This window comes from Pagrus pagrus (genome assembly GCF_965226575.1).
Source record: "Pagrus pagrus genome assembly, chromosome: 13".
Lineage (NCBI taxonomy): Eukaryota > Metazoa > Chordata > Actinopteri > Spariformes > Sparidae > Pagrus > Pagrus pagrus.
In genome coordinates, this window is record NC_140197.1 from 15,075,725 (window position 1) to 15,091,104 (window position 15,380).

The 15,380-nt window shown below is 38.9% G+C and overlaps 2 protein-coding genes across 2 annotated transcripts; one reads left to right on the plus strand and one right to left on the minus strand.

Moving 5' to 3' along the window:
- The first annotated feature begins 2,909 nt into the window (after positions 1-2,909).
- On the plus strand, positions 2,910-10,515 carry eps8l1a (EPS8 signaling adaptor L1a). The gene is made up of 14 exons (XM_084370569.1): positions 2,910-2,994; positions 3,839-3,953; positions 4,083-4,141; positions 4,994-5,129; positions 5,933-6,021; positions 6,122-6,196; positions 6,272-6,420; positions 6,511-6,720; positions 6,973-7,081; positions 7,160-7,300; positions 7,418-7,556; positions 8,177-8,336; positions 9,321-9,453; positions 9,804-10,515. Exons 2-14 carry the CDS (start codon positions 3,839-3,841, stop codon positions 9,867-9,869), a joined length of 1,581 nt encoding a protein of 526 aa, XP_084226695.1. The 5' UTR covers positions 2,910-2,994; the 3' UTR covers positions 9,870-10,515.
- A 1,373-nt stretch (positions 10,516-11,888) lies between these two features.
- Positions 11,889-14,079, minus strand: nme4 (NME/NM23 nucleoside diphosphate kinase 4; the record flags this gene model as incomplete). Its single annotated transcript, XM_084372154.1, has 5 exons — positions 11,889-12,009; positions 12,529-12,641; positions 12,805-12,906; positions 12,996-13,126; positions 13,965-14,079. 5 exons carry the CDS (start codon positions 14,077-14,079, stop codon positions 11,889-11,891), a joined length of 582 nt encoding a protein of 193 aa, XP_084228280.1.
- Between the last annotated feature and the right edge of the window lie 1,301 nt (positions 14,080-15,380).

Genomic DNA, 15,380 nt, shown 5'->3' on the forward strand with positions numbered 1-15,380 from the left:
ATGGGAGGACCGAGGGGGCTGAACGGCCCTTCCCCAAATCGTTCAACGGGGCTGGACGACGAAGGAGTACACACAGCTGAGGCTTGTGTGTGTGTGTGTGTGTGTGTGTGTGTGTGTGTGTTGTAGTTTCACAGGAGGAATGGGACTGTGCTAATGTGCTTACTGCTCTAAACAACATTTCTATAAGCTGTCGTTTGCGAAAAATGTAGGCCGCCGATTGTAAGTGCGCCCGTATTCGTGCAATTGGGGTACAGGCGCTGATTGCATCGTTAGTACAGGTCAATTTAAGGGTCGGCCACGGAGCGCAGAACAAAAATGCGCTGGCTGTCTGCACCTAATGAGCCCCCAATTAACTCCCAATTAACTCCGAGCAGCTCAAGCAATCAGCGCCCTCATTGGTTGTTTCTGTTTTCTTTCGAGGCCTATCAAAAACAAAATATTTGTCCAGAGTGGTAAGTTTTTGATGGGGAGGTGTATGGATTAACTAACCCAATCGTACAGTTTGTATGTAAAATCCTAAACTGCACAGATAAAATATAGGGGAGTCTGGAGAGTGTGCAGTCATATGTAGTAACTTAGTAGCTGAGCAAGACAAGTTAGTAGTAGATTCTCAGCCACCTGTTGGTTGACAAATATAAAGCCTACTCCCCCTCATGGAACAAATGTGCCAGTGTGACCCTGCATCCACCTTATGGATTCCTGAAGGTTATGGTTCCTGAGGTATGGGGTGGTAAAATGGTAAATCTGCATGCTTTCTGATGATACAGGCAACTTGTGATGAAGAAAATGCTTTGAATTTGATTTAAAGGAACACTTTTCTACTAAATGCAAAATGGGCAGGTATGGGGGTGTCCCCTCTTTCCTCCAGTGTAAGTCACTGGAACTGAATTGCACATCTACTGTTGGGATGCAGATTATAAGTGTCCTTTGACAAGTCAAAGCTCGGAATGAATGCAAGGCTCAAGGCAGTACAGTAAATCCTGAGCTAATTGTAGAGGTCAGCTGAAAAGCTCTTAGGCTGAGATAAGACCCGTTGTTGCTCAAAATTATGTGTATCATATCAACAGTGAGAAATATATATAAATGAATGTAACTCTTTTTTTGTAGAATTATTTTAACGTATAAAAATGTGATTTCACAAGACTACTTGATCCATTTGCCGAAGAACCTACTAAGGTAGTTCAAGCCTGGTGAGTGCAGCAGCAGCTGATACTGCCATCTAGTGGAAACTTAGCCAAACACCACATTTAGTATTTGGTATTGTGTACAAGGTACAATTTTTCTCAACCAGTGGCCTACAAAAAATACATTTATATATATATATATATATATATATATATATATATATATATATGTAGCCCAATTAAATTGATTTTATTTATTAAACTCAAGTCCCAGACAAATATCATAGGCTAAAAATCTACACAATTGCTGCAAAGTTGCAATCCATTTTTCACTTTTTGTTATTGAAAAACAGACTAGAAATACACAAGTATTAGTCCAGTAATAGTAATAATGCAGTGTGTGTACAGTATATTCTTCATAGCATTAGTAAAGTAATTGGGACATATGTCTGATTATGTGCAATAACTTTGAATGTTTTTAGCACTTTATCAATTTTAGGGACTATTTATTAATTATGGACTATCTATTAAAGATAAAGTTTTATAGGATATTTTTATATGTGATGCTGCTATGATATGGATTGCTGCCGAACAAAGTTTTGTTTTATTTTAAAATGCAATGATGATTAAGTATCTATTTACAATATCTGTCTATCAGTCCAGTTGGTGTCACTGTTCACAGCTCAGCCTTGACACATCTGTCCCTTTACCGAAGTTAGGTTAGGAGACCCAATTCTAACTTAAATGGTCAGTATACCCACTGCTCGATCCCTCATTGTTTGACCATTGGTACCTGGGCACTCCTGTAATTACATTTCGTTTAGGAATGGCTGACTTCTGCCAGGATCCTGTTGATCTTCTGCTTTGCTTTAGTTAAACAGCATCACCATTACTCTATGGCTGGGGCCCTATTGGCTGACCCTATTTCTGAAAAAACACAAGCATCCACAATTATCTGTTTTATCCACAGTAGGTTTGCTATTTAATACAACATCTTTCAAACTGCTGAGGGTAACATGAGTCAGCAGTGTTACAGTGTTCTGAGGAAAACATCTTCATATCAGAAACCAGATATCAAATGTTTCACTAACATCCTTTTCCACACCTTCTAACATATCATTTAATAGCCTTGTCTTCTTGTCTGTTGTTGCAAATGTGCTCATTGTTCATAGTCAACATTTGCACTGCGTTGAAGAGCTTCAACACTTATCAGAGCCCTCAGACTCTGTTCTTTATTTTCTGAAACAAGTATGCAGATTTTAACTTTTTAACAGTGCTATTTCTTTCATTCACAGTGTTTTGTGGGTTGATTAATTATTTCAATGTTGTTTGACTTCTGTCAGCAATAAGAGCATTTAAATCCAAATACATTTGTTTTTAAAATATTATATCTTAATTTGAACTTTTAATGACATTTTCCATGTCTGAGCCATATCTCGACCTGGGTTTTGTTTTTATTATCTCAAACGAAACTTGATGTCAGAATAGTTGGAGGTTGAGTGTTTGAGGAAGACCGCGTTACATTTCTCAAATGGCATTTGTTACAGATCACATTAGCCCCTTGGCACAAGCCACAGGCAGTTGTTGATAGAAATGCCTGTCATAAGGAAGGAGAGACTCACAAAGTTGCAGAGAGAAGAATGGGAGGAGGGACGGAGTGTGAGTGTGTGTCTGTATGTATCAGAGAATCAGAGGAGAGTGAAAGCAACACAGATTAACTGAAAGGAAAGCCTGACTCGTTTTTCTTGTTTCTGCATTTCTCAAGAAGGTAGGACGTTCCCGTGTAAACAGCTAAGCTCAGTGCACATACAACTCAGCACAAGGATAGGTTTCTGTGCCCTGGATTTATACGCTCGAGCCGCACTAAAAGGTACAGTGACGATCTAGTTTTGATATGTTATCTTAATGCAAACAGTATGTGTGTGAGTGTGTGATGTGTGTGTGGTTGACAGAGGGTTTGAGAGACAGGTACACCTGTCATATGAATGACAGCTGCCAAGTAATATGTTGCTCAGAGGAGACTTTTGAAGCAGCTTCACTTCGTCATGCTACATTAGAATGTTTAATAATTTCTCTGTACACTGTTTTTTTAAGAAATTGTTAAAGCTTGAAATATTAAAGCATTATTCACTGCGTCACCAATATGTTAGAAGAGCAAGAGGAAAGGAAAGTATAAAGCTACAAAGGGTTTGCACAACACAAACTTGTGATGAACTGACTTTTATATTCAGCCACAGTTTCTCTATCAAGTTTTTGTGGTTGTGTCAACTGCATACCATACATCTGGTGACAGCGGTTTTTCCTGTCGTGTGTATCTGTCACTTACATGTGCGTATGCAGAGGGAATACTCAGCATTCTTACAGTCAGCGTGTGGAATGTGACAATATCAGGCCCCCATTCATCATTTTTATTCAGGTGAAATCAAGATAAGCTTGTTGGATAAAGTTGATCAACATTTTTCATATTTAATGATCTTGACTGTCCAGCAAGAAAAGTAAAGACATGCATTTCAATTTAGTATGGAAGGTATGATTCACACTGAGAGCTGATACAACATGTTCTAGGGAACAGGATAGTAGATGTTGAAAACAACACACAAAAGGTGATATACCAGTGAACATTTGGCTAGAAAAAGTAAATTATATTACCTTAGTATTGACCCCTTCTGTATATATGTGCTTGATTTTACTCTGTCTGTGTCCACACACAACAGATGTCTGCGCCACCTCCGGTGGTCCCGAGAAAGCCTTCAGGGGTCCGAGTCATGGTAACTCCAGGAGAGCAGCCTCCTCCTGGTGGCCTGCCCATCTACAAAGATTCTGGAAAAGGTATATTCATTCAATACTTATTTATATGTTTGAACATGTGCTGTTACCCACACATATTTTCTTTCTCTGCATCTGTTTTCCTGCTGCTTGGAACTGACCTAATATTTCTGTGTGTCTTCCTCCTCTCAGTGAATGGTGACAGTGCAGAGTCAAAACATACACCTCTATTGAATGCAGCGAGAGAAGTGGTATGTACTTGAATACATAAAATAAATATTCCTTATATATGTGTACAGTATGTGTGGGCAAATGGGTTTACAAATAGGATGTTAAAGTCAAAGGAGATGGATGCCTGTGAAAAGACGTAGCAAATATCCCAAATACAGAACCCAACTCAGGATGTGGTGGATAAAAGTTGGTTTATTGAACAATGCTGAATGTGAAGATGATGGTGAGGCTAAGTCCAGCAATGAAGGCTGCGGGAAGTTGTAAGGCTGAGTAGAGGGGAACAATTGGGAGTCAGTGGAGCAGAGTTGCAGTCAGGGATAAGTGATCTGGCAGGCAGGCAGGCAGGGGGTGATTGTAGGACACAGGAAAAATAACATTTAAGTGAGGCAAAAAGATAACTTGAATGCACATTTAATGGTGGTTGAGAGGTTCTACTATCAGAGGTGTGGAAGCAAAAGCCAGTTTGATATGTCTATATTCTTCAATCTTTAATAAATAGAGGGTATGAAAATATGTTAATGTAAAATATGTCATGTATATGATGCCCAGAATATAAAACGAAATGTACAGGATGTTAATTTACACAAAATTAACACATCATTTAAGATTTTTAGTTGATTGTTCTGTGTTTACTGATATTATACTGAACCACCTCACCAATTAACCACAAAGAGATAGTGGGATTATTTTTATATTACTTTTTCACTTTAACATGAGCCTGTTACAGAGAGTTTTTACATGTACGAAGGATTTGATTCAGTCCTGAGTGTATTGCAGGGGCTACCTGGTGGAGGTTATTATGTTCAGTTTGTTTGTTGAGACAGGTGTTAATTAAACTCCATGATAATATTTGCTGTGTATGTCTTAAACAGGAGATTTTGAACCACTGCTTCGATGATGTGGAGCGATTCATGTCGCGCTTGCAGCAGACAGCTGAGGCACAGAGCATTCTCAACCAGAGGGGAAAGAAGAAAAGAAGCAAAAAGAGCAAGAAGGGGAACCAAGATGGTAAGAGCTATTTCTTTCATTTATCTACTAACCACTGTAGATGTCAGATGATATGTTTGAGGGGAGTCTGAAGTATGAAAGGCTGTCGATCGGCTGGTGGCAGAGGAGGAAAGATTGAAGGTGGCGTCCAGTGGTGTGAACATTTAAAAACATATTTATACCAGACTTTCTCAATAACCAGTTTGCATCCTGTTTGAGGATAAATTACATTTTGATATGAAGATTATTTGAAAGGACAGCAAGAAGGTGCTGTTTCCTCATCATTGGACACTAAAAATTTTCTGACTTTGCCCTGCGCTGTCCTCACAATTTGACCAGGGCGTATCCCAGGTTTGTGGCCAGTGCGTGCTGGGACAGGTGTGACCCTTGATAAGTCTAAAGTCAATGAATGTATGACTGTGTATTAAAGATTAAATAGAAGACAAGATTGTAATTACCATTAGTCACTAGCAAGCCATTGTTTTGTAGGAGTACTTGCTGGAACAAGCTAGAGAAAACACGCCACACCTTCACTTGAAGACTTTATTTGACTGTGTTTCTGTTACTCTTTTTTTATTATTTCCCTCACTATTATGCTTTCATTTTAACATTAAGTGTTAAAGACATGCTATTTAACTTGCATTTGGCAGTTTGCAAATTGTTATAAAATAAAAAACACATAACAAATGGTACTGACACCAACGTATATCAAGTTTACATAATTACAAATGAATGCCGATAATAAGAGTGATCTTAATTGGTGTTTCATGAATCCTAAGTAAGCTGTTTTGATTGTAGCTGTGATTGTGCTCTTCTGTGTGCAGATGATTTGTTGACCATGAAAGCTTGCCCTCCATCAGAGGAAGAATTTGTGGACATCTTTCAGAAAATCAAGTACTCCCTCAGTCTGCTGGTGAGAATAGACTAGTCATATTTAAGCAAAATGTGTCAAAAAAGTGTACATATAAGTTTTGATAAAACCACTATAAATGCAAATTAATTTGCAATTTTAGGACCGTCTGAAGTCAGCCATCGCACAGCCTGATGCACCGGAGCTGTTGCACGCTGTCTTTGTGCCTCTTAGACTGGTGGGTCTTTTATTCACTAGTTTGTCTGTCTCTCTCGCTGTGTGGTATTGACTGAAGCAGTACTATCTTTCCCAGATGGAGAAAACCACTGGAGGGCCAGTGTTAGGTGCGTCAGTGGTCAGTCCTGCTATGACCAGTGGTGCTGTTTCACTGCTCCAAGAGCATCTGACCGAGGGCGAAAAGGGGCTGTGGACTTCATTAGGGCCCAACTGGACTTCACCCTGGTCTGTGTGTTGTACATGTATGTATATGTGTGTAAATCTCCGTCAGTGTGTCATGTTGCTCTAACAAGATCCTCCTGCCTTCTTTCCCAGTTCACAGCTTAGTGTATCTGTTCCTCCATACACACCCGTCTTCCTGGATGGGTGGCAGCCTCCGGCCCATGACTCAACTGGCCAGCCCTTGAAAGATCCCATCGAGTCGCAGCACAAACAAGATGCTTTATGGGAAAGTAGGGCAGCACAAACTCTACAGAACCAGGCTCGACAGACAGCGGAAGGTCATGGGGAAGACACTGATGAAGCGTAAGCATGTAGACACTGAAAAAAGTAACAAGGCATAATTATCTTTTATAGCAGGAGTGACACGCCAGCCAAATTCCTAATGGCTTTAACCAGCAGTTTATTGCCTGATAAAATCTGTCTGGAGGAAGAAATGAGAATAAATCGTTTCAGTGTATCTCATCAGGAACATTACTGATACCTTATACTCTGCATTTAAAATTCATTCTTTTTTTCTACATGCTGCATATGTTTGAACTGACATTTCTATTTCAGAGAGGGAAGTCTTCTTCCGCCAGAGGGTGAGAGACTTTACTGCTGCAGTTATGACTTTGTGGCTCGAAACAGCAGTGAACTCTCTGTGCTACAAGGAGAAACACTAGAGGTACACACCCATAATTAGACTGAGAGGAATAAGAATATGTCACAAAACTCGACTGATTGTGAGTCATCTTTTGTTTAGGTAATTGAGTCATCGAAACGATGGTGGAAGTGTCAAAATCGCTTTGACCAGATAGGATTTGTTCCCTTTAATATCCTGGAGCCTCTGTCTGCTCTGAATAACACTGGGAGAAACAGCCCAGTGGTACGCAGACAGTCAACGGTAGAGTACATACACACAACACAGACATACACATTTTTTGCTGTTGCCTCAAACATTGGTGGCATTTTCTCTCATGCTGCCTTGCAGTTTTTATTCATTCCTGCTTTTCCACAACAGAAGACGGCCCTTTCCCCCCGGTCAAAGTACTTCTCATATGCTCCACAAAGCCCAGTTGGGACCAGTCCAACAAGCCCGTTGCGCCCACAGAGCATGGTTTTACCTTCTTCAACAATGCAGGGAGAAGACAGTGACCGAGGTAACGTGCCTATACATGTTGAATATCAGCCATGGTAAATCACAAAGGGGGACTTGTTAGACTATCAAGAGAGTTCATGAAAATGTTTGATCTCAGGAACTTCTTGTGTTAAATTTCTTGGAATCTGCAACCCATTAACTCATCCAAAGACATGTCAAATAAGTGAAATAAATAGATAAATACACTATAATTGCAACATACTATTTGTAGAATATAGATTAAGGCATTTGTGCAAGAATTTGCAAATGAAACAAGTGAAAATTATCTTAAAACAAATCCCTATATCTCACTGAAATGTTTGTTTCCAGGCAATTGTTCTTTATATACATTTATATATAATGAGATATTTTGACTAGAAATTAGACAAATAATTGGTGAGCTTTGGGGTTTTTGCAGGCTTTAACATTGTAGAATTACAGAATAACGGGATGTTGTTGATAGGAAGTACAGGGATTAACTGGACATAAACTGACTGTGGTCTAAAAATCAGTAGACATTTTGTTGACACATATCATTAACTTTATCACATTAAAGTAAATGCAAAACAACCCTGGAGGCTGAGCACTAATCTTGAGAAAAGTGACTCACACTACTTGGTTTTGTGTGTATCATATTTGCAGTCCTTATAATGAATGATGAGCTTCTTCAGCGGCTGGCTGAGAAAAAAGACTCAATCCGTCGGGTGGTCCCCCGCACAGCTGACACCTCTGTCCCCCTGAACTATCACTCACCGTCTGCCAAGGTGGAGGCCTGGCTCACCAGCAAGAGCTTCAATCAGCAGTGAGTGTGCACAGTTGGAGGAGATCTAGCTCACACACTAGTTCAGTTATAGCCAAGCCTCAAGATCCACTATTACATTTAACATATCCAACACTACTTGTGTGCCTAAATGACTCACTTTATGCATTTGTATTACTAATGATATAATCACCACATTATGGCTTTAATATTATACTAAATGAAAATGATCCAGGGGCGATATTGACTCTACTGTATCAGATAATTTAAAGCAAGATGCAGATGTTATTGGTCTGCCTTGGCTGCAGTGAGATGTATGGGGGTGCTTATTGGATGCTTGGGTACTATCGACTTGAAGAACAATGAAGAAAATCAAATCAAAGTCGTCTCCACAATGAATTGCATTATACTTGCAGCACATACAGCTTTCAACTGTAGACTTCTACAAATTGTTTAGTGGACAACAGCGCCCTCAAATGTCAAAATGTCCTCCCTGCCAATGTTTATGTGTTGCATCTTAACTGTGAACTGAGTTGAGTTGAACTAAACACTGGGCTGAGGACATTTAGGGGCACAAAGAGCAACAAGAAAATAAAGAAATTAATCCTCAGAGAACTTAGAGAGCTTAAATCTTCTTTAATTTATTACAGTTTAAATGACTGGATTCTTCAAAGATGGGTGAACCATGAAAGCTCATTTAAAGCAACATAATGTAACTGCTTTACCTTAAATTAACAGTTTCAAAATCATTTGATGGTAGGATCACAACATAACATACACGTTTTCTTCATGTTTACTTCAAGATACATGTTTTCAATATGCCGCAACGTACCATTGTTAGAACGTAATGAGTTTTGTCAGTGGTTAGCACCAACATTAAGTCTGACAAATTGTTACAGACCTGGGATTTGTATCTACAACAGTGGTTTTGCACTCAAAAACTAGAGAAAAACGCCAATTTCTACATAATGTTGCTCCAAGGTGAAGAGGCACGGACACTGATTTTGTTGCTCTCTTCTCTGTTAGGACGATTCAGAGTCTGGGCATTCTAACTGGAGCGCAGCTGTTTTCCCTGAATAAGGAGGAGCTCCGCGCGGTGTCACCAGAGGAAGGTGCAAGAGTCTACAGCCAAATCCTGGTACAGAAGGCCCTTCTGGAGGTTTGTCAACTGTTTGTTTTGGACGTACTGTGTGTTTTTGTGTGTGTGTTTGTGTGGTTATGCCTTGGTTTTTTGAGATGGTTGTTTGCTCAGCCTTGGCTTATGCACAGACTTACGTCATTTTACTTTGTTACTGACCTACATTGATTAAACATTATTTACTTTTCGATTTACAAAACTCCAAATCTGTCTTTTAATTTGACATTCACAGCACAGACATGGGTTTTAAAATGCAGCCAAATGACAGCGAAAATAACAATTTCAAATTAATGGACTAAAGAAGTTGCCCCACCAAAATGTTTCTTTAACATTTGGCTGTGAATTCACATTTTTTCTTGTGTTCTCCACAGGATGTACGCAAAGCCACAGAACTAGAGACTGTGATGGAGAGGCAAAAGCTGAAGATTGACCAATAACCAGAGAGTGATGAAGTGTGACGTGGCTTTCAAACTAATACCGATGTGGCATCACTGGTCATCACTGATCTTAAATCATCCATGCTGTTATGTCTCATATGTGCCACAGACTCTACTGTGCAAGCTGTGTAAAAGGTGAAGCTAGCTCACTAATACTAATTGATATTTGGCATAGTTTTGATTTTCATATGTTTTTTTAAAGACAAATAAGCTTTAAACTAAAGTTATTTTACCATTTGGTGTTCATCATATTTGTACAATTTAAATATTTCTATTATCATTTGTCAGACAATGTCTGAATCTTTAAACATGACAATTAACATAAATGCAGTACAATAAACATAATCACACTGATTGTTGGTTTCAAGTGTTGACAGCAATGGACTGAAACTGCTTTTAGGAGCTATAAAGAACTGCATTCTGTTCAAAATATCTATGACTCGACAGAACAGTCAGATATTTGATTTTATGTGTTTATTGTGTGCTTGTTGCAGCCAGATGCTGTTTCAGATCAAAAACATGCTAAACTGATGTCATAAATATACAATTTCAGTCCTGACTCCTTCTATAATGTTCTGTGGAAACTTAAAATATTTCCTGATTCTGAATACATAACAGTACATTGCTGTCAGAGTACTGGCTCAAATAAAACATAGCTATGAATTTGCTCCAATTCTTGTTTTCACATTCTGACATAGACAAGTCATATGATCAGGATATAGTAAATATACATACAATTTAATAAAAATCATGTGAAGAATAAGATAAGTAATTTAATTATTAATACTGAGTGCAGAACAGACTCAAGACATTTATCAGCTCTATGAAGAATTAAAAATGCAAGCAACAATGAAGATGTCAACATACATAAAATCTGAGTCAATCCAGAGCTCAATAACAGCAGGTGGAGGTAAATCATCATCAACAACATTTACTTCAGTATTTTTACAGCAACAGCACCAGCACATACAGATGACATTCACCAGAAGTCAAATGTTTGATTTATGATTAACTATGAGCGTCTATTCCAATATCAGACAATTCCTGACAAAGTTGGGTACTTTCTTGAAACTGTTGACTCTCATGGTAACTTTATGACTTCAGTATACAAATTCAGTCAAGTAAAATAACTACATAAAGTATTTGAGGGACATAGTTCAAGTATAGAATTAACTCAAAAACTGTACACAAATGGCCTCCGCAGTCACCAGATCTTAATCTAAAGGAGGACATTTGGGATGTGGTTATGGATGGGTTGTTTGCAAGATGGATGTGCAGCGGACAAAACGGCAGCAACTGTGTGATGTTATCAGGTCAATATGGACAGAAATCTCTGAGGAAGATTGGTTCAATCCAGTACAGCAAGGCATACTGAATAAAGTGGCCAGTGAGTACACATATATAGTATTTTATTTACGTATTATTCCTTCACAGCAAGGCTTTGTGGAAATATGTTATATAATGTTTTATGTTGCCAAAAAGAAGATTTCAATCTATTTAAAAATGGGGATTGTTTTCTCTCTGTGATGACAGACTAGAGATTCTGTGTAATCCATAAGCATGTGGGAGCTGTGCATGATCATCACACAGCAGAGCAGCTAACAGGGATACATTACACCTAGTATACAAAAAACCATTTAAACTGTAAATCAGGTCCTGATACGCTAACATTTTCTGCATCTGTCATTTGTGTTTAATATATTCATATATATCACACACATTAATAAGATAATATGTCAATGAATGACAAACAATTAGTGCACACATCCCATCCTGAGATCAAAGGCAGACTTCTCCTATTTAAAATCTATGTGTGTAGTTTAAAATATAAAAAACTGACATAGTTTAAAACAAAAAACCTTTTGATTCTAAGTGCACTTATACTGAGGTAAATTATTTGGTACAACATGACTCATCTTTTTCAATCACTGTAGTCACACTGTCATAAGAAACAGACCTTTGAGCAGCAGGAGAAGAGGTAGTATTACTGATTCTCACTGCGTTCGACTCTCAGCGTCTTCACACCTCAAAGGTGCTGGCGTGGTCACAGCAGTCCCAGTTCAGGAGCTCCTTTCCCTTAAACCACAGCTGGATCTCTCTCTGTGCCCCCTCCACCGAATCACTGGCATGAACCACGTTCCTTTAAATGACCAACACACGTCATTATTTTACCTCCAGGACAGAAAAATCACATGCGATAAGTCCACAAGATGCAGTCCTTGTAAAGTTGCAGCCTCATGTGGTTGTTATTTAATCCAGAAACTTAAGTAACTTTTGATTGATCAAGAAAACCACAAGCATATTAATTAATAATAATAATAATAAAAAAAAAATTGTTTGTTGCAGCCCCAATTCAGACATAATGATAAGTAACATATCTACAAAAATGTTATTCTACATTGCATTACATTTCTACTATATAATATCATCATATTCTTACTATATTGTAATAATTGTGTTATATCATGATATTCTGTTTTATTTCTAATATAGATGCTGTACTGTATAGCAATGTATATTAAGTACAGTATGCAAGCGTGGGTGGTACATAATTTTCTGTGACCACTGTGAGTGTGATTGCAGGGAGATGGATGTTAGTTTGTACAATTAAAGTGCTATTTAACCATACACATAATGAGATCAAATGACATCCCATTACCTGCTGACATGAATGCTGAAATCTCCTCTGACTGTGCCTGCCTTGGCCTCGGCTGGGTTAGTATGTCCCACCATCATACGTGAACTCTCGATCACTTTGTACCCTTCCCACACCTACACATACATAAAAACAAATACTTGTATGTATTGCGCATAAATGATTTTCAAGCAAGGATTTTCTAAAACATACCTTTCATGTCTGCAAAACTAATGGAGAGGTGGAAAAATTTAATAACAATATAAGTAGAAATAAGGAGGCAGAAAGAAGAGCCCTCACCATGACAACCACAGGCCCTGAGGTCATGTACTGCAGCAGCCTGGGATAGAAGGGCTTTGTCCTTAGTTGACTGTAGTGCTGAGACAGGAGATCATCAGACACCTTCACAAGAGAGGCAGCAACAGTTAAATAACAACAAGATCTTGCACATCACACAAGCACCGCCAAACATTTATTTCAGACTTCTATACCTGCAACATTTTCAAGCCCACCAGCTTGAAGCCCCTCTGCTCAAACCGCTGAATGATCTGTCCAACAAGACGACGTTGAACTCCATCTGGCTTTATCGCTATAAGAGTCCGCTCCCTTACACCTGCAACACCTGCTGGGAAACACAGAAGACAACTTCTAACTTCTATAGCTCTAACCCTCACAAAGTGCCAATTATAGTGACCTGGAGGGAAGAGGACAAATATTGACCCCAAACCACCCACATGCAGGGAATCAGACACCCACAACACAGGTTTGCACGTGTATCAAAAATGAACCAACCTCTGTGAACACATCATATTTAGATGGTTAGTTGTGGTTCTAGCTGTGCACAGAAGTGCAGCTCCAGCACAACTGGGAGCTAATGAATGAGTGCATGCGATCAATTACATTCACACGTGACCTGCCACAAGAGGAACTCAGCTGGCATTAAACTTTTGGGCTGACTGTGCCAGTGAAGTACAGCGATTTGTTAACAGGCTGGATGGACGTTTAGTTCTAGGAAAAAAGGTTCGGTTGCCCTTTACGCACAGGTCCTGGCCTGATTAGGCACACCACAGGTCACCGTTTGTGTTACACCATCATCGCTATCTTCTGTGCCTCTAACCTAGTTCAAGTACATGACCCCATGAGTTTGGCAAGCAAATGTGTTTTCGCTAACAGCAAAGAGTTGGAGCAAAGACACACTGCGCATTAGAGGTAAGTCTTAGATTCGATGGCAATAATATGGATTAGTAGGATAATCATAAAAATCTTAGAAAATGTATATTTATGTCAGGATCACATTAAAATTATTGATTTTTCCTAATCGGTCATTTTTTGTTGAGTGTTCTGAGCCATTTCACTTGATCACTCGTTCCTTAATGAATAGAAAAAGTGAGCGAGAAGTGACAAATGTAGACTTAAGTTAACTCCCTTCAGACCAGCTGATGTGAAATCCAGTCACTTACTTGATAAGCTCCTGTGCACAGCAGCTCTGTGATATCCAGACAGCAGAGTTTCTTGAGTCCCTGAGCAAAACTGTTGAAGAATTCTGTTAAAAACCCACCGCTGCATCATGACCATGTTTTGACGTGTGCTCTGTCAGCCTCTGGAGAGAGAAGTCAACCCTCCTCAATCAAAACTCACGAGTCATCCCCCTGTCTGCCTATCCCCCTTATTGTCACTCAAACTGAAAACATAGTTAACTCCAGTGATGCCAGACGTGTCGACTCCATGCCATTTCAGCCCCGAGCAATGATTCAGAAATATTTCCCATGTACGTCTGATTCAATCATTGGGATTTATCGATGATGCTTTACGTTTTTATGTCTCTTGATATACATTTCTATCTTCACTCAAGCAATTATCTTTTCCCAGCCATCTGTATGCAACAGTGGACGATGTGAGCCAAACACTGATCCTGCACTTCAGTTCCTGCAAGAGCTTTGAAAACATGGTTTTAATTTTACAGAATATCCTGCCCTTTAACCGAATGGTAACTACACCAAAAAGACTATGATCATGGCACAATAATGTTTAAGAGGTATTCAAGCCACTGAGCAGGACCATTTTTAAGGAGTTTGTGGACTTACGTGGGACAATAACAAAACAAGAAAGGGTTGAAAACTTGATGCAGAAATGTTATTTTTTTTAGCTACCAAAAATGCTGGATCCTACATTTCCCACCATACAACTCAACTGTCTCTTCATTAAACACTACATGCCATACTTATTACCCTTTGAAGCTCCAACCAGTTTGTAAAGCAGGCTATGGTTATTGTCTCCACTGGACAGACACAAGACATAAAGCACACCAATAGTAATGAATACAGTGATCTTGCGTTGTAAAATGGTGGGACTCCCTTTAAATAAAAGCACATCAATATGGAAATCTTTGTCATTATAAGACATTTTAGGTTAATTTCCAATGCAGTGAAAGTCTTCACTGAGTTCAATCTACGCTAGATAGAACCCTAATACTTTAGTGACAATATCCATAATTTACAGACATAGCTAATACATATTTAGCATCAAGATGAGACGAACAGACCACAACATTGAAGCTGCACATTCAACCGACAGAAGAGATGATGCAACATTTTATGTCGGTTTGTGAAGTTGTTTAATTCTTCTTCCTGTGCTGATGCTTCCGATCACCCGCATGCTGTGTCCTCAACATTTGTGGCATGCTACGGATTATATCTGTCTAAGGGTTTTAGACAATTCATAAATCTAACATCTGCCTCATCCATATGCTGTGTCAAGACCCAGACAGACTATGTGATCATTTGTGCATGTGTTCTAAAAAATGACTGGCTGGAAAGAAAGAAAAAAAAAAATCAGCAATTGAACTAGATGAATTTAAGTTAAAAGCAATTTTAAAG